The 19,483-nt window shown below is 46.4% G+C and overlaps 1 protein-coding gene and 1 pseudogene across 4 annotated transcripts in view; both read right to left on the bottom strand.

Annotated features, from left to right (window-relative positions):
• Positions 1 to 1,792: 1,792 nt before the first annotated feature.
• SGK1 (serum/glucocorticoid regulated kinase 1) overlaps positions 1,793 to 19,483 on the bottom strand; it is a 122,231-nt gene continuing 104,540 nt past the window's right edge. Inside the window, exons 1-12 of one of the 4 annotated variants that reach the window (XM_004587251.3) lie at positions 9,139 to 9,307; positions 6,641 to 6,716; positions 6,137 to 6,212; positions 5,646 to 5,750; positions 5,462 to 5,545; positions 5,247 to 5,378; positions 4,900 to 5,012; positions 4,444 to 4,567; positions 4,090 to 4,185; positions 3,498 to 3,653; positions 3,298 to 3,387; positions 1,793 to 2,968 (exon numbers count right to left, since the gene is read on the bottom strand). In XM_004587251.3, the coding sequence (XP_004587308.1) occupies positions 2,801 to 2,968; positions 3,298 to 3,387; positions 3,498 to 3,653; positions 4,090 to 4,185; positions 4,444 to 4,567; positions 4,900 to 5,012; positions 5,247 to 5,378; positions 5,462 to 5,545; positions 5,646 to 5,750; positions 6,137 to 6,212; positions 6,641 to 6,716; positions 9,139 to 9,172 (1,254 nt within the window). In that variant the 5' untranslated portion in view covers positions 9,173 to 9,307 and the 3' untranslated portion in view covers positions 1,793 to 2,800. Of the gene's footprint in view, positions 2,969 to 3,297; positions 3,388 to 3,497; positions 3,654 to 4,089; positions 4,186 to 4,443; positions 4,568 to 4,899; positions 5,013 to 5,246; positions 5,379 to 5,461; positions 5,546 to 5,645; positions 5,751 to 6,136; positions 6,213 to 6,640; positions 6,717 to 6,841; positions 6,983 to 7,572; positions 8,008 to 9,138; positions 9,308 to 19,483 lie in introns of those variants that run through there. The other 3 variants (XM_004587249.4, XM_004587250.3, XM_004587248.3) reach the window with 3 other exon arrangements.
• Positions 11,594 to 11,737, bottom strand: LOC118758436 (U6atac minor spliceosomal RNA; annotated as a pseudogene).

Below are 19,483 nucleotides of genomic sequence, written 5' to 3'. Positions count from 1 at the left end.
AGTGAGCCAATCCCTATCCCCAATTTATTCATGTTATTTGTTGGTGCACATTTTCTGTATGGGGGGGGGGGTAATATGAACAGTGTCACTGTGAAACTGGATGCAAACGTATTGAATGTATGTAATATTCTCCATGGCATACATGGATCAGATCCAGGGGTTATAAGTGATATGTATGTCCATCTTTAGCAGATACCATTGAACAGCTTCCCAAAATGGTTAGGTGTTTATATTCCCACTGCATCCTTGTCTCCATAAGTTACTGTGTCCAGAGTTGCAAAATGCTCCCCTCCCCACTTCCATCTCTACCTCACATGGTGGTTTGCTTTTCAACTGTCACCTCTTGGCAGGAGAAGAATGATTACAGCATGGGTTTTTGAGCCAAACTGGATTTGACTTCTGCCCTCATCTTTTCTCAACTGGCTAGCTACATTTCTGTGCTCATTTTTCCATTCTTGACATTACCGGATGGTTACAAAGATGAAACAAATTGGGTATACAATATTTAGAGCAATGTGGAACATTTAGGGAGAGCTCAGTAGTATTAGGTGTTCCTGTTCTCAGCCCATCTACAGGGTCCACATCTCATTACAGCCCCTTAAGCTAGTTAGCTTTGTTTAGTAAGAACCTCAGGGAATCCATTGCACAGTGTCACGGTGTCCCACAATGAGTCTCTAGACCTTGGAAGTTCTCTCCACCCCTCGTTCACTGTTATCTATCATGGGTAGGTCCCTGGTCTTCCCAAAAGCTAGCCAACTTCCCAGGCACAGTAGCAGCACTGTTTTAAACTTATGGGAACCTCAGCTGAATAAACATGTCCCTGAAACTCATATTTGAACAGACTCAAAGCTAATGAGGTAGAGAGAAGCAAGTTGTCCATTTTCAATTGTCATGCACCAAAACAGGCTGGCTGGATAAACCTCAAGAACTATGCTGACAGAATTATGTCCCATCCCTTAGATAAAAGATACCTCTGCGGGCGTGTTATCTGACATCACAGGGTTTAGTAAATATTTGTCCTTGGTTTAATGATCACTTGTTCTTTATTGACTTCCCTGTTCTTTTTCCACCCACTTGAAGCTGATCTAATCTCTCCATTTGTATTATGATACCCGGGACTGCTCTGCCAGCTTTCAGTTCAAGAGACCCGTAAATCAGATCTCATGTGGTCACTGACTCCGACTCAATCAACCAAATTTCTGCCCTTAAAAAATAAACAGTTACCTCAGATGTTGCAGGAACTACATTGAGATAAAAAAGTGATTTCAGTTCTTTTTGTTGGATGATGAGTTCAATTATTAATGATGAGGCCAAAAATCTCAGACCGGCCATCAATTTTCATCAGGGAAATAGCTGGCTTCAGTTCTGGGATTTAAAATTCTTTTTTAAATTTCTATTTTATTTGAAACAGAGAGAGGGGGAGATCTTTCATCTGCTGGTTCACTTCTCAAATGCCAGTGACATCTGGAGTCGGGTCAGGCAAATACTTGTTGAAAGAATTACTTGTTACTCAAGACAAACCCAATGTCAGGACAAATGGTCCAACTTCATATGGTGGCCCATAAATACAGTGAACAATACTTAGTAGCTTCCTTGCAAAACAGGCAAATTGAAAGTGACTTGAGTAGATATATGAATGATACCTTCAAGTGATGCTAAAAATACTTGGAAAAGAGGGTAGCCTAAAACCATCCCATATTCTACTGCTATTCGACGACAGTAGCCTTTTAGTGATTTAATTTTAAAATGATTTATATCCCATAAAAAATTACAAAACACACATCTGTGTAAATACTTTTCAAGGTTTTATTGCAAACCGAAATTGGTTTATCACACACAAAAAAAGTTGTGTGTGTAGGAGAGGATTGTACAGATTATAGCCATGTTAATTACAGTACATTAAAATGGTGGCTTACATTACAAATAAGCCTGTAAGTTTAAATATACTAGTGTTATAACCCAATGTACAGACTTTCTTTATACAATACATACAGTTATCAGGAATGCAAAAAAAAAAAAACCACACATACACACAACATAAATAATGCCCACTTTACAGGTGACATTTTAAACAATAACAAACCAATGGCTTTGACCGACAACTGGGGCATTGGTCCATAAAAACCCTTTCTAAAAATAGAAATATTTGTAGCAGCAATGCTTTCTTTAAGCATCTGGATACAAGTCATTGCAAGACCATTTCAAGAAATTTTAGTTATTAACTATATCTCACAAAAGTCTACACATAAATTTATCTTCCAAATATGGAAGAAACAAACAATGTCCCACATTGTAGTGTCCTGCAAGTGTCACATTGATGCTTATAACAAAATCCACCTGTGATCAAGCACACCACACTCACACCACTGGTCACACGGGGAGATCCACAAGGAGTACAGAACGGAAACACTCCACAGTAGGAAAAGCTTTGGAGCTAACACAACCTCATCAGGAAAGGCACGTTTCATTAATATTCATGACAGTCCCGCAGCAGGTGCCTGTCAGAACACGCTCATCCTCCTTCTAACCAGACTCTGGCCTCGGTCTTGGGACGGCACTCTCACGCTCGGTTCGGAGATAGCACCACGTTGGAAGGAAGAAGGAAAGCCTCATGAGCTCACTGAGAGGATGATGTGCTCTTCCCCAAGCTTCCAGCAAGCCCTGTGCAGTGAGACTGCCAAGCTCCCAAGGATGTGCAAATTCTCATCAAAGATGTCCCGTCAGCTGGCAGCTCTGCCGGAAGGCTAACTGAAATAGTTAAGAAACACAGGAAATCCTTCACAACCAACCGCAAGAGTGTTCAGAGGAAGGAGTCCATGGGTGGTGCGTAGGAGAAGCCCAGGAAAGCTTCGGCGGCTTCCTTCACACTAGCTGTGATGAGGATGCTGTCGGGAGACCTGCCAATGGAGTTGGGGACAGGTTCTTCAGTGAACTCGGGATCAAAGTGTCGCAGGTCACCGGGTCCGCTCTGTGATAGCAAGAAAAAAAACACTCAGGCTCAGAACCACACATCCTGCTTGGGGTTGGAGATCCTGGTGCTGAACCTCCTTAGGATGCTAATGGGAAATTGTCCTAACTACACATCCTAAATATCCTAAGGCCATACACCTGGTTTCACTGAAGAGGGTAAGGTCCCTTTGTCTTTGGGTGCTTTGTTGATAGCTGGAACAGTGACGTTAAATGCTGCTGGAATGAAAACTCCCACTCTTTCTTTGGGAAAACAATGGGGCTACCAGTAAAACACTGCCAACTTCCCTTTGGGTCCCAAAAATACTTAGAAGAGAAGCAGCTACTCACCACGTTTGGGTTAAAAGGAGGCATAATCTTCTTATTAATGAGATCATCCCAGTTAATTACAGAGAAGAAGACGTGACCCTTAATCTCCATCTGTTGAGAAGAAAACCCAAGATTAGCTTAGGCAAGCACCACTGAGGGAAGGCCGGTGGGGCCCGTGCACCTCCCAGCAGGCTTAGCAAAGCAGGCACAAGTCAACTCACAAAATCATCCTTGGCACCGAGCCTCTTGGTCCGGTCCTTCTGCAGGAGGCCCTCCAGGAGGTTTCTTGCGGAATTTGAGATATTTGGTTTCAGCTGGAGGGGCTTGTTCAGAATGTTGTCGTACATCTCAGCTGTGTTTCGGCTATAGAAAGGAGGCTGAAAGATTGGGAAAACGGCACTTAGCTTCGGTAGGAGCGTTTACCAATGAAGACAGCTGAATGTGAGGAAGTCTTTCCCTTGACATTTGCTTCTGCCCTTGAGCTTTAAGTGCCTATTTTGCAATCCTTGCAGGGGAGGAGTGAATGCTAAACAGGCTATAGCTTTCACTATTATAGAGGTTAAGTGCTGTCCGATGTAGAAAAAATATAAAACGGACAACCAATTTAGTAAGCAAGAGAATACTCTCATAAAACAATCAATGTGCTTCTCTTATCAGCCCTTGGTAGCTAAGCGTATGGATCTGGGCAAGAATAATGGTCAGGCCTTCATTTCATCCTGTGTCCACCTATGAGGTGGGGATGTGGTGGAAAATTCTAGAAAGTTATCACTGACGTAGGAGCACTTCCCCCATGCTTCCCTGTGCAGTACTCACCAGGCCATACAGCATCTCATACAAGACGGCCCCGAGGCACCACCAGTCCACTGTCCTGTCATAGGGCTGCTTATGGAGCACCTCTGGTGCAAGATACTGCAAGACACAACAGGAAACCACAGTTCAAAACCTGCGAGACTGGACCATCCCGAGACGGGGCTTGTTCTCTGAAAGCAGGGCCTTTCACAGTATGTCACTGTGGAGTCCATTATCAGATTTCTCAACAAACACTGCTCTCCTTTCTGAGGCTGCCCGGCCACCTCTGGGTGTTGACGTTTAAAAGGGAGCTACTTGGGTACCCAACACTGGTTCTCCTTGGGAATTTGGAATCCTTTTCCAAAGTGCAGCTCCTACCTCTGGGGTGCCACAGAAAGTGGATGTCGTGCCATTGTGCTCAATGTTCTCCTTGCAGAGTCCAAAGTCAGTAAGGACAATGTGTCCCTGTGAATCTAACAGAATATTCTCCGGCTTCAAATCTCTGTAAACAAAAAATTAACAGCGAAAATGTGCATTAGCTGGTGTCCTCTGTAAACAGAGTTGCTAAGGCTATTAGGTGTTCAGCATTCGCTGCTGTTGCGCAGTGACTACAAAAAGGAGTCTTTGTCCTGCTAATCTACTCAGGATTAAGGACAATTCTGGTTGGCCAGTTCCCTAGTGGCAAGGAATCAAGACAGCTCACATGAGGGGGATCTGGTCTTAGAGAAGCAGGTGCACAGATCCGGGGCACAGGGTTAAGGCTTGCTCCAGTGCAAGGAAGGAGGCAGGGGCTGTGTCTTTCAGGAAGGCGGCCAGCCTGGCTCCTTGACTCACCTATACACGATGTTCAGGGAGTGCAGGTAACCCAAGGCACTGGCTATCTCAGCAGCATAGAAACGCGCCCGCGGTTCCAGGAAGCAGCGTTCCCTCTGGAGATGGTAAAACAACTGCAGGAGGAGACAGGACAGAGTTAGTCTGGGCTGCTAAAACATGTCACTGGCGACATATATAGCTCAAGAGAACAATGGCAGGAAGTAGCCCAGGGTCATCTATTAACTATCTGGAACACCGTCACTTTTACCCCCTATAAAGATCTTTCCCTTTTTTAGCCTGAAACCAAGCAGGCTGGGCGGAGACCCCCCCCCCCCCCCCCCGCTGGCATCGCACCCAGACTCGCTCACCTCTCCCCCGTTAATGTAGTCCAGGACAAAGTAGAGCTTGTCAGCTGTCTGGAAGGAGAAGTGCAGGCCCACTAGGAAAGGGTGCTTCACGTTCTTGAGCAGGACATTCCGCTCCGACATGATGTGCTTCTCCTAGGAGGAGGACGACAAACTCAGCCCCACGACCCTGTGAGCGTCCACCCTCAGCGCCACCCCAAACAAAGCGCAGCTCGCACCTCCTTCTTCTTCAGGATCGCTTTCTTCTGCAAAACCTTGACCGCATAGAAAACTTCCTCTGCTTTGTGTCTCGCTAGAAGGACCTGAAGGGACATTTTGTGACGTCAGTTTTGGATCGTCATCCAGGCACAGGGTAATATGAACACAAAGAGTGTATAAAAGGGTCTTGCGATTTGAAATTACCTTTCCAAAGCTGCCCTTTCCAATCACTTTTAAGAAGTGGAAGTCTGATGGTTTAGCGTGAGGATTGGATGATGGGCCAAGGTTGATCTGTTGGGATGGACTTGGCTGGAAAATAAAACATGCTCCTTTAAGCTCACTGCTTCCAAAACAGATGTCTACAATACAACATAAAAGCCTGAAAAGCAAGTCCCACACTTCTATCAAAGCACTCAAAGCGATCTTTCAACCACACCTGCTCTTACTTCACCAGCACATGGAGGCCGCACATTCACAGTGCTGTCAGCAGATAAAGCATTTATGAAATATGCCTTTAAACACACTCCACTGACTCAATACCTAAATACCCGTGTCAGTTGTTATGTCATTAACAAATAAGGCATTCCTGACCGCATACTAATTTGCAGAAATGCCATTTTAACTCAGTATGCCGGGATACTACGTGACTCACGATTCTCCCCTACAGACGGCTTCACCACCGAGAAGATACTCACGGGAGGAGAAGGGTTGGCGTTCATGAGCTCGGGCTCCTGGGGTGGTGAGATTTTCAAAATGGACTGAACTTCTGGGCTGCAGGAAACACACACACACACTTCATGTAGCCTCCCGACTCCCGCTAGGGGGCGCGGCAACACCAGCACTGAGGTTCTGGCTGGAACTTTTCCTGGGGAACTCGGTCCTTCAACTGGCCCCCAATAACCTACTCGGCTGTTTAAACAGCAAACCCAGTTAGGCACAACTATTGAGGGCGAGAAGTAACCATACGTGAATATGTTAATTATCTTACGTAGCCAGGAAAAGCCAAATCCCCTTCGAGGTTCAAACAATAAAATTAACAAATATATCAGAATTTCAGGAGAAAAAGAAATTCCCCACCCCCGGCCAAGTCTTCAGTTTCCCAAGTTCACCCAGTTTTGGGAAAATGCCTCTAGACCATTGGTCAGCCCAACCTGCACCACTTTTATCCCCACGAATTTTCCCCCAGCCCTTGAACTTACTGTTTGCATGCATAGGAATTATTGGCAATCTTCTGAATGAAGTCGTTCAGGCCCATCCTCCTCTGTTTCATGAAAGCTGTGAGTTAAAGAGAAACAAAGTGACGTTTAATGCCTTCGGAACGTCCTCCGCCACACATGGCTAATCTGATCCGGGAACTCTGCAAAATCCGCACTCGGCGGCGATCCGACACCTGCACCTACCGATGAGAATGGCTACCATTCCCCTCATTCTGGAGTAAGTGAGGGTGCCCCTCGCAGCCTCGGTTTTCACCGTCATCGCCACGATGAGAACTCAAAACACTCACTACAGACTGCAGACCGACGCGGCAAAAAGCTGCTGCAGCGCCCCGCGCTCCGCCTTATAAAGACTGCGCCGCTCGGGGGCGGGGCCTGTGCGGTGACGCCACCGCGGCGCGGCCCCGCCCCCAAGAGCGGTCCCGCCCCCGTGCCCGCCGGCCGCCGCCTACCGGTCCCCGGCGGGGAAAAGCTGCCCGCAGCCGGCGGTTCGGTTCCCGGTGGGAGGGCGAGCACAGGGCGGAGAGGCGGGGGGCAAGCCGCCCGTGTCGGCACCGGGAGCGCCCAGCGGGAAGGCGAGGGCGGCGGGGGCGGGGAGGGATGGCGCGTCCCCGGGTAAGATTTTCCATTTTTCGCGTTGCTTTCGCCTGGGGAGGAAGTCGGGGTCGTAAAGCCAGGCAGGCGCCTTCCGGACGCAGCGATCGGCCGGGCGGCTGTGGACGAGCCCGCTCCTCGCCTCACGGAGGATGCACCGTCTCGGCGTCCCCCCGGCCTAGCCCCGGGAGCCCTCCCTCGGCCGCCGGCGTCGCGGGGCGCCCTCCCCCGGGGCCGGTCCTCGCCGCTCCCGCCGCTCGACTCCTCGCCGGCCTCCGCCCCAGCCTGGCCGCACGTGTCCACGGGGGGCCGAGAAGGCTTACCCAGTCCGCTCAGCAGGAAGGACTCGCTCCTTTTCTGCGCCTCGGCCCTCTTTTTGTGGCGGGGCCGGAGCAGGGACTCGAGCCGGACCCTGGCCGGGGCGCCCTGCATCTCCCCGACGGGCGGCGGGCGGGAGCGGCCGGCCAGCACTGACGTTTCCTTGAAGGAGCCGCCGTGACTCAAGCCCGACAAGATTTCCTGCCCGGAGTCCCAAAACAAACAAATGGCCCTTGTGCACGGCCGGGTCGCTTCCGAAAACGCCTTTTTTGTGCTTTTGGCCAAAACCAAGCAAGGCTGACAGAAAAAAAAAAAATCCCAGAACTTGGAAGAAGAGGAAGGAAAGCAGGAGAGACGGGGCGGGGGGAGGGGGAGGTCAGGAATGTGTAGGGGAGGAGGTGGAAAGGCTCTGCACTAAATTAAAAAAAAAAGTGCAATCTACAGCGCACTTTTTTCTCCTCTAAAGTAATCTCTGAGAACATTTTGTCCGTTCCGTGTGCGTTTTTTTTCCCTTGCATTTTAACCCGCGCCACGCCGAGAACACGTGAGGAGGCGGTCGGTGAGGGCGGCGGCCGGGACCCGGCGTGACCCGGGCGCCTCAGAGCTGTGCACGGCCGCGCCACCTCGTCCATTCCCTGGCGTGGCCCCCGTCTCCCCGTGTGTCTCCCAGCCGACCTCGCCGTTTCTCTCCAGCGGCGCCGAGGCCGCTGGCTTCCTGGTCAGTCAGTCAGTCAGTCAGTGAGCGACCGGGCGCTGGTGGCCGCGGGGACGCGCGCCTGCGCTGCCCGTGGTTGGGTCTGTGGCTCAGACGCGACCGGGAGCCGGGACAGACTGCTGCTAGTTAGCCGTGTTCGCGGGGCCGACTGACCTGGCGCTCGCCGCTGCCCTGCCATAACCCCTTGCTTGCCCTGCCAGTTAGAGTTTGCTCCGTGGAGCCAACGGCACACTCCCAAACACCAGCTGTCAAACCACGAATAGCTTGCAAAGCGCGTTTTCCCTTGCTCTTGGGCAAAGATTTGTTTTGCAGGCACAGCCACCTCATTTGCCCCAGTAGGATCTAATCTGGGCTCCTGGTTGGGTTGCTCAGTCGCAGCAGCCCCAACTCCGGGATAAAGCAAGCATGCAACTTCTCTCCCACAGGGTAGGCTGGTCGACAAAGTTTGCTCAGCGCCCACTCTCGAACAGAGCGGTGACTACTGCCTGGGATTGGTGCTGCAATTTAAAGCAAGGTTTCGATAATTCCACATCTCAGTAGCCAGCCCGTCGCAGTTTCTTCCTGAACAGATTCTGCCCAGAATACAAGTTCATGTCGCCTTACTCCAGAGCCAATGTTCCAACACTCAGCCAGCCCAGCCACGTCCAGTTCCAACCTGCGCCTCCCTTAAGAGAACAATCACTCCTACTACCTGCGAGCGTCAATTTGCACGAAGCTTTTGCCTTTTGTTTTAAAACACCAAATTGAGAAACCAGAGACCCCACCCTTCTTCCCCTCCTTCGCCAAGAAATTTCAAAACCTCTGGGTACCTTGGTTTCACCAGCCCCATCCAAATTACAGTACCGAAAGCACCCACCTTTCAAAGGGGATTTTATAGCTTCCTCTTTCATTCTCCAGGCTGCCCGGGATACAAGGTGAAGGGTTGTTTTCTCGAGCCTGGAGCTAGAGCTACGCTTGTGGCTGGACTTGCCTCCCTGCTTCTGTCTCTGAGATGGTAAGGGAGGTTGAACCTGAGGCAACTGGCCCTGTACTGCCAGACACCCCACTTTATATCAAGGGAATTTACATACAGGAAGGGAGCAAGTTGCAAAGTTCAACACTGGGCCATTTACCATCCCCCCTCCAGCCCCATTGCAACATCATCCAGAAAATTACAGTCATCAGCGTCCCAGGTTTATTACACCCTCCCTAAGACACATAAGAAATGTAACTTAACTGATTATCATCACAAATCAGTCCAAAAAAAAAATCCAAAACATATGCACAGGGTTCATTTTCTTCAAAGGGGATCGGCGACATGCATTCCAGGAGGGACCTGGAATTCGAGCAAGAGGGCTCTAAGTGGAATGGAGAAGACACACAACCATATGATTTGTGGTTCGCACAGAAAAGCATCGTCTGATGGGCTCCTGGCTGCCCCTACCCCAGCCTTGGCTGGAGACAGATGGCCGGCGAAACTTGTCATTTAACCCAGAGAATCGCTGTTGTTGAGACTGGCTTTTCTTCCAACCGGATACCTGATGGGTGGAGCAGGCGCCCCCTGTTCTGTCCCAGCAACCTACTAAAACTTCCGAACAGGAAGGTGACACACGACGGGGAGGCAGGACACTGTGTGTGACGCGCGCCTGGTAGCGCCGCGCAGCCTCTCGGTCGCCCGTGGCTGCTTTTCACTTATTCTGCTCTTCCTTCCTGTCGCCAGCCTGTTTCTTTGGTTCAGATAGTGTTCCTACCGGGAGGAATCCGGCCCCTTTCCTCTTCCCTCCCTGCGGTGGCATGGTGGCCTGAGGTGCCTCGCCAGGCTGTGCTGGGAACTGCAGCCTAGAGGGCGCGCGAGTTCTCTGGAGAGCCCCCTCCCCGACACCGGCTTTCCCTGCTTGCCTCCTGAGGTTTGATCCTTTCCAGAGAAATTTCTAGACCAAATTTTTTGCAGCCATAGAAAATATAGAAGATCGGATCTGCGAAAGGCTAACTACCTCCCTGTTGCCCCAAGCAAACTGTTTCACAGCTATGCTTCACTGTGGGAAAACTGCAACTAAGACTTAAATGGCAATGATTCACTAAGTTGTGAAGTTTGCATCGAAACAAAGCATTTCCAGCGTTTATGTATTTTAATACTTTAAAAAATTGTTTTCTGCTCCTCTACTTTATATCTCCTTAATGGTGCACTGTAAATACTAAAACCTGAAGCTTTGCCAGGGTATGACTTTTTCCATATAATTTGAATGCTCACAAATTACAGACCTTTCTCTACATATTAGAAAAACTATTATGAAAAGATACTTTATAAGACTTAAACATATCCACTCTTGGGCTACTTTTTAACCATGTCAGCTTTGTTAGTCCTGAGCCTCTAGACAGAATGTCTTCCACGATGCACAGGGTGATTATTATTACTCAAACTGCCACACAAATTCTGGAACAATCTTGTGTACAGTTTAACTTTCCATGTCTTTTAATTCATTGGTTGTTGCGTGTGGAAAACATTTCTTGTAGCATCCTCAAACAAAAGCATAAAAAATTCAGGAAACATAGGAAAACAAAGTTACTGGCTTAAAGAGCTACTGAATTGATTCATATTTTGTTGAAGGTTGTCACCAAGCATGTGTCTTTTTTTACTGTGTTCATCAAACAGAAAATCATGATGACAAATGAGTTTATTCATGGTCAAATAGCTAGTGATGGTGGCTACTTAAGCATTTATTTATGGAATAAGAATTCTATAGTGATTATTATCTTTCACATTCGTAATTGTCAGAGATGACATTTGGGATGAAGAATGTGACACAGTAGATACCCCAGGGAAGAACACACGACCCATAATAATAGTGTTAAGAGTTATTAAGCCCCACAAAGCCACATGCATCATTTAGAGGAGGGCTAAATTCTTTTCCAAGGTACAGTCAATAACATGTGTTCTGCAGTCATCCTTCTAGAAAAGAGAGGCCACAGAGAAGTTGACAGGCAGGTGGGGGCAAGGCTTTGTTTACATTTTTATGTTAATTAAGGATAGATTAGCGGGGAAATCAGTTGAAGTTCTTGACATGGAACGAAGAAGAATCACGGTAATAACAAACAAGGGGGTCTACGAGAGACTACAAACTCACCCCTTTTTTGGAGTATTACCAAATTCTGATTTTGCATAATACAGCAAGCAGCACATATAAAAAGCTAGCCACCAACTGGGTGTAAGGTGTAAGGTGAGGTGTAAGGAATGGTACGTATTTAACAACTTTCTATTTGGCTCTTGGGATTGATCTACAAAGTGTTGATTACGGAAAACAAGGCAGAATGAAGTGGGAAAATTCCTAAGTAAAAACTGAAAATTATCTGTGACTTAAGACTAAGCTGTCTTGAAAACCTTATATATTCTTAACCATATGTATTTTGTCAGGCCCAAGGGCCTCTTCCATCCTTGTCAAGGGGGAGTGCTAACCTTCTTTCATCTTATGTTTTTGTGACATTGATTCATTGTTACAGATTTGCACTGTGAAAGGCCTTTTGCCAACTCAAAAACATGACATTGTATTGATAAAACATCAAGCTCGGTGGTAGGGAGCATGGCAGAGAGTGTGGGGCCTGGGAGTCCCACTCTCTCTAGGCTGCTCTGCCTCCTCTCCCTTCATTCTGTCCTGGGTGAACCCAAGTGCACATGTACTTCTCTTTACCAGTCCCCAGTCCTGGCAGCACAGGGCTTGGGACTCTTCTACAAATCTTTAAGGTTATGCCCACACTTTATTTACAATGTGCTGACAATAAATAAGGAGTCTGTCTTCTTCCTTGACATCTCTTGTCTTGGCTCAATATAAATGTCTTCCCAGCCTCTCCAATTTCTGACCCTATAATTAATTTAACAACAAGCACAGAAACATCTCAGATCATCCCTAAGGGACTGGTTCTTGGACACCAAGCCTACCTATTGCAGCAACAGAAGCTAACAGTGGAAAACAGAGACGAGGATGGCTAACACAAAGCCAATTCCCATTATTTTAATGTGCAACACTTTAGTAAATTTCCTTTTGATTGCAATGCTAATCATTGTTAGTCACATATATTTCTTTTCCCTGAAGACTTTCTTATTTTTATTTGAAAGGCAAATTTACATAGAAGTATGGAGATTCAGAGGTCTTCAATCTGTTGGTTCACTCCCCAAATAGCTTCAACGACCGGAGCTGGGCTGGTCTGAAGCCAGGAACCTGGAGCTTCTTCCTGATATCTTATGTACAAGGCTCCACAGACTTGGACCATCCTTCCTGCTCTCCCAGGTACTTTAGCAGAAAGCTAGATAGGAAGTGGAGCAACCAGGACTTGAAGCGATACCCATGTGAGGTGCTGGTGTTGCAAGTGGAGCCATGATTCTCTATGTCACAGCACCCACCGCAATCACATACATTTTTTAAAAAAGATTTATTTATTTTCATTGGAAAGTCAGATATACAGAAGAGGAGAGACAGAGAGGAAGATATCCCATCCGTTGATTCACGCCCCAAGCAGCCATAACGGCCGGAGCTGAGCCGATCCAAAGCCAGGAGCTAGGGAGCCTCCTCCAGGTCTCCCACACAAGTGCAGAGTGCAAGGCTTTGAGTCGTCCTCTACTGCTTTCCCAAGCCACAGGCAGGGAGCTGGATGGGAAACAGGGTTGCCGGGATTGGAACTGGTGCTCCTATGGGATTCCAAGGCATGCAATGCAAGGACTTTAGCCTCTAGGCGTCCATGCCAGCCCAGTCACATCCATTTTTTGTCACTTGCCAGCAAGCTCAGGATTGTCAGCAGCGTACTGCTAGCTGATCTCTTTGTGGTACACTTTAGCCAGCCACACTAAAATCCACCACCTGACACATAGTACACAAAATAGTTTTAAAATTCTCATCTTGTGATCTTCATGGTGGAGAATCCTAATATGTACCTCTTCTATATTACGAAAAACAGTGGAAATATAAAATTTAGAAAGTGCCTCCTTCAAGCTATAATCTCATATAGTAAACGTGATGTGCCTAAGGCTGGCATTCTGGCATAGCAGATTCAGTTTCCTCTTAGAATGTTTGTATCCTCAGATTGGCACTGAGATTAATACTCAATGTACATCTCCAGGATCCCATGCGGTTGTTAGTTCGAGTCCTGGGCTGCTCCATATCAGATTTAGCTTTCTGCTAATGACCTGGGGAAGCAATGGATGTCTGCATCCCATATCAGAGGGTGAGTTAGAGACCCAGCTCCTTCCCTTCCAACTATGCTTCCTGCTAATGCACCTGGGAAGGCAGCAAATGATGACCAAAATACTTGAACTCCTGACACCTACACAGAATCCCTGACTCGTAACTGTGAACTGGGCCAGCCTTGGCTATTCCAGCTATTTGGGGATTGATACAATAGATGAAAGATCTTTCTCTCTCTCTCTCTCTCTCTCAAGTATGTGTGCCTTTTCTCTTTATTACTCTGTCTTTCAAATAACTAACTTAAAACCTCACAAATAGCATAGATCACTTAATCTGCTGGAGCAGAGATAGGCCTGCCTGTGTGATAGGAATTCTAAGAGGAGCCTGAAAGATCGTATCCAGTTTGTTCTTCAGTCTTCCTTCCTTCCTTAGCAGTGGCTGCTAAGCTCTGCTATCTTTCCCACAAGACAATGCCCTGGAATGTGCTGTATCAAAAAACTGAATCCATGATAACTGAACACATACTTGCTCGCCATGTATTTAAAGTTCAGGGTTTAAAAAGCAGAGACTAAGCCAAAAACTAACAAAGAAATATTTCAATAGTTGAGATGAGTGGGAAACAGTCAACTGCAGATAGGGGCCTGTTGAGAAGGTAATAGCAGGCCAGGCAGGTCAGCTAGCTTATTCTCTAGGAAACAAGAGCAACCAGCTCCAGCTGACCTGGATCTCTGTTATTTTTAATTTTTTAAAGATTTATTTATTTTTAATTGAAAGGCAGAGTTACAAAAACAGAAGGAGAGAGAGAGAGAGAGAGAGAGACATGTCTTTCATTTGCTGGTTCACTCCCCAGATGGCAGCAACAGCTAGTTCAAAGATGTAGCCTGGAGCTTCTTCTGGGCTTCCCACTTGGGCACATGGGCCCAAGGACTTGAGCCATCTTTCTTTGCTTTCCCAGGCACATTATCAGGAAGCTGGGTTAAAAGTGGAACAGCTGGGCCTGGCAGCGTGGCCTAGCAGCTAAAGTCCTCGCCTTGAACGCCCCGGGATCCCATATGGGCACCGGTTCTAAACCCGGCAGCTCCACTTCCCATCCAGCTCCCTACTTGTGGCCTGGGAAAGCAGTCAAGGATGGCCCAATGCTTTGGGACCCTGCACCCGCGTGGGAGACCTGGAGGAGGTTCCTGGTTCCCGGCTTCGGATTGGCGCGCACCGGCCCCTTGCGGCTCACTTGGGGAGTAGATCGTTGGACGGAGGATCTTCCTCTCTGTCTCTCCTCCTCTCTGTATATCTGACTTTGTAATAAAATAAATAAATCTTTAAAAAAGAAAAGTGGGGCAGCTAGGACTGGAACTGGTACAAATATGGGATGCTGGGTGCAAAAGGCAGAGGCTTAGCATGCTAAGCCATGGTATTGGCTAGGTTCATATTTTTACTCTTCATATCTCAGAACCTCTTTTGTGCTGAGCTAGGGGTCTCCCAAGGATGCCTACAACTCAGGGACGGAGTAGTCTGTGTTTTCCCAAATGGAATTATGCTTTCCCAAGAGCAAAGGTGAGCTTAGAGATGCAGCATTTTTACTTTCCTGAAGACCCACTATGCCTTATAAGACCAGTGATTACTTGCTAATCAGGAGCATCAGTATTGGGCTTGTTGCACGGAGCCAATAATAACACGTGTGGACTCTGACTGATGGTCAAAAGCTGAAGTTTATTAGGGGCATCAGACTTCATACACTGAGGGTCATATGGGGTTAGGGAGGAGGTATTGAGTCTATCAACAAAACCCGTCAACTGTTTCTGCACTGTTGTCTGGAACTCCTTTTGTTTTGTGTATTCCACCAAGTGTTCCATTCCAGTCCACTCATTATACAAATGATATCCATTTAGTTACACGAATGGTACACACCCAGTTGTTGTTATACATCATCTTATACAAATGATATCCAATCAGTTACACAAAAGGTGTCCATTTGGTTGTTCTCATACAAAGGATATTAAGTCAGTCACACAAATGGTCTCATACAAACATTATCCAGTTAATTGCAAACCTATGCTCACTGACCTTCTAGGGTCACAATGTCCTTCTACAATCATTTTTCAAGAAAACAAAAGTAGGTGTTCTTTTCTTATAGACAATGATGAATAAATATAGTGAAGTTTCAGCGAATTCTCTCTCTGGGAAGAGTGATTTGTGGCCTTCTGCTGCCCGTGCTGTTTGGGCAAATGCTAACTTAGCCTCTTGTTCTAATTACCCAATAAAATCTTCCAATATGTCAGGAAAATGAATTTGCTTTTTAATTTCCTTTTAACATTGCCATACAGTTTCTTCTTTATCCCCTGTATTAGTTGGAGTTTTACAGAGAGAGAAAGAGGAGAAAAAATAGAGAACAAATTGGGCACATATCTAGTTTGAGTATCACTTACTCAAAATATTTAGTACCAGAAGTGTTTCTAAGTTTAGTTTTTTTCCCAGATTTTGGAATATTTGCATCTCCATAATGTACTATCTTGAGGATGGGACTCAGGTTTAAATATACACTTCCTTCATGTTTTATTTATTCCTGATACACTTGACCTAAAAAGAATTAACATCTTCTTTATTTATTTATTTTCATTTTATTTTAAATGTAGAGAGATAAACAGAGGGAAAGAAAGAGAAGACAATCTTCCATCCTCTAGTCCACTCTCCAGCTGCATACAGTAGAAAAGTTGGGCCAAGTGGGAGCAAGGAGGCTGAAAGTCCCTTTGGGTCCCTCACATAGATGGCATGGACCCACGTATTTCAGTGATCACCTGCTGATTCCCAGGATGCACAGTAGCAGGAAGCTAGATTGCCAGAAAGCTGGGACTCAAACTGGACACTCGGATTCGGGATGTGGGTGACCCAAGTAGGGATTTAAGCCACTGTGCCAAAGGGCTATTTCATGAGGGAAATCTTATAAAAAATTGTCAGGGCACATATATTTTAATTGCAACTTATCACATATGTCAGGTGTGGGATTTTTCACTTGTGGCATCATGTTGTTTTGCTCAAAAGGTATCATATTATAGAATGTTTGGGATTTCAGATTTCCAGATAGGGATGCTCAACCTATGACTGTGGAGGAAGATTCTATAAACTGGAGACCTGGGGCTGCTAATAGCATGGCTCAGTCCAAGTCCAAAAGCTTCAGAACCAGGAAAGCAGATAATGTGAAGGCTGAAGGGGGGCTGCTGGGTGAAGTCTTCGGTCCAAGGCCTAGAAAGTCCTGATGTCCAAGGAAGGGACAGAAAAAGTGTCCCAATTCAAACAGAAGACAACATCTTTTCTTCAAATTTCTTGTTCTATCTGTGCTCTAGTCAACTGGATTGTGGCCACCCACACTGAGGGCAGATCTATGCCACTCAGTTCACGCATTTGCTCACCACTATCCCTAGAAATGCCTTCACAGACATACCCAGAAGCAGTGCTTTGCCAATTTTTTAGCTATTCTTTAATTACCTAAAAATTCACCATTATAAGGTAAGTCTTCCACCTAAAATCGCACAATTATCATGCTTCAACAGAAAATTCACTAATTCCTTCCCTTGAAGGGGAGGCAAAACTGCCTGGGTAACATTTACCCTTCTTCTAATATCCCATATTTTTTAAACTATGATGTAAAATCATTAAGTCTTCGATTTTGAGTTAAAGGCAATATGTGTTACATTACATGGCAAAGGAATAAGAGAAGTAAAAATGAAGATACATGCTTAATAAATATACTGTGTATATACACACAATGTGTTATTAATAAAATAGGAGGGGTAGAGGTACAGAATGGTAAGCCTGCACCTGCATCACCAGCATCCCATCAAAGCACAAGTTCAAGTTCTGGCAGCTCCACATCTGATCCAACTCCCTGCTAACGGCCTGGGAAAGTAGTGGAGGATGGTTAGGGTCCCTGGGCCCCTGAACCCACTTGGGAGACCTGGCAGAAGCTCCTGGCTGGTAGCTTTGAGCCAGTCCAGCTTTGGCCATTGCATCCACTTGGGGAATGAGCCAGCATCTCTTTCTCTCTCTCTCTCTCTCTCTTTCTTTCTCTCTCTGTAACTCTGCCTGTCCAATAAAAATAAGTAAGTAAATCATTAACAAAGTAGAAGAAGGTGAGGAAATATGACAATCAAGGCCTTCTTTTTCTTTAACTGGTCACTGCTTATCACTGGTATGTGCAATCACGTTTTACTGTTCATTCTGTACCTCCTTTGTGTTCAGCAAGCAGCTCAGCTCTTTGTGGCTTTCCACCTGACACAGCAACCTAAACCTTCCCTCCTAAAATGTCTCTGTTCTTGCCGGAATTGGGAGGCTTAAAGTTCAAGATTGAGCAGAATCTGTGATTTGGTTATATGGTGATGACAATGGTGAAATACGCGCAGAAGAGGAATCACCAGGTGAGCAAGGAATCCAAGAGACCAGCTAGGTTCAAGCCAGGCCTTTATAACCAACCCTACTGGGGATGGCGCTGTAGCAGAGTGGGTAAGCTGCTGCAGGCAGTGCCAGCATCCCACATGAGCACCAGTTCAAGTCCAAGCTGCTCCACTTTTAATCCAGCCACTTGATAATGCAACTGGGAAAACATCAGAGGAAAAGCCAAGCACTGAGGCCCTCACAGTCATGTGGGAGATACTGAAAAGATTCCTGGCCCAGCCCTGATTGTCACACTCATCTGAGGAGTGACTCAGTGGGTTGAAGACCTTTCTCTCTCTGTAACACTGCCATTTAAAAAAATAAAAATAAATTTAAAACAATAAAAAATAAACCCCCCAAATATAGCCAACCCTAGCATGAGAACTGTTTTCCAAGGGCTTATTCCTAATATCTTGGGATCTCTGTATAGGCCCACCTCTTAGACACCATAACTCACCTAAATTTTCACCAATTTACAACTTTGAGGTTCAACCATCTACACAAATTCAGCAGCCATGTCATTTTTAAATTGTAGCAACTGGGCCCTACATCAATCCCTTAAGCAAAGAATTTCCTAATTGCACTGACTGTACCCTGAATATAGCGGCAATGTCAAGGAAAAATATGAAAGGGATGTCCTAGCACCTGACAGTTTTTCTAGAAGTTCAGAATCACCATAAATTGACATGGTGGAGATGTCAAATACCCAATATGCTGCACTTTAGTCCCTGGATGCTAAAAATGCTCTGAAAAGCAGAAGGAGGAGAACCTAGTGATATCTACCCCTAGAGGAAGCATCCATTAAGCTTCCATAACTGGCTACCCCTGGAATTGTAGCGGACATGCCAAGAATCCCATATTCCACCTGTTTTTGCTTGAGGTGTTAAAGTTCATTCCTGACTTGGAGATCTCCAACAGTCACCATTGTTCTCACCACGACCAACAACTCTCTTGGTTTACCCAGGAATGCAGGAGTCTGTGTGCATTTTTACTCTTCTAGCAGTTGGTGACAATGAGAGAGCAGAGTTACGCTGTGCAATGCTCTGTATTCCCTTCCTAATGTCTGTGTCCGTTCAGTTACTACCTGGTGATTAGAGCCTCTTTGTCCCTGTTCTCACCATGATTTCTTCTATTTGCCTTTATTTCTCTGCTTTAAACTTTTTTTAAAAGATTTATCCATTTTTATTACAAAGTCAGATATACAGAGAGGAAGAGAGACAGAGAGGAAGACCTTCCATCTGATGATTCACTCCCCAAGTGAGCCGCAACGGCCGGTGCTGCACCGATCCGAAGCCGGGAACCAGGAACCTCCTCCAGGTCTCCCACGCAGGTGCAGGATCCCAAAGCATTGGGCAGTCCTCAACTGCTTTCCCAGGCCACAAGCAGGGAGCTGGATGGGAAGTGGAGCTGCCGGGACTGGAACCAGCGCCCATATGGGATCCCGGCGCATTCAAGGTGAGGACTTTAGCCACCAGGCCATGCCGCCGGGCCCTGCTTTAAACTTTTAAGATGAACATTACAACTTTCTTCTTTTGCTCAGGCAATGCAATTCCCTCAGAGATGGTCACTGTAAAGTAACTTCGGTTTGTTTCTGACATTATAGTCTGCATTTTATGAGCACTG

This window comes from Ochotona princeps, chromosome 1 (genome assembly GCF_030435755.1).
Source record: "Ochotona princeps isolate mOchPri1 chromosome 1, mOchPri1.hap1, whole genome shotgun sequence".
Classification (NCBI taxonomy): Eukaryota; Metazoa; Chordata; class Mammalia; order Lagomorpha; family Ochotonidae; genus Ochotona; species Ochotona princeps.
Note: the sequence above shows the minus strand (reverse complement) of the source record. Positions and strands in the feature narration are given on the sequence as shown.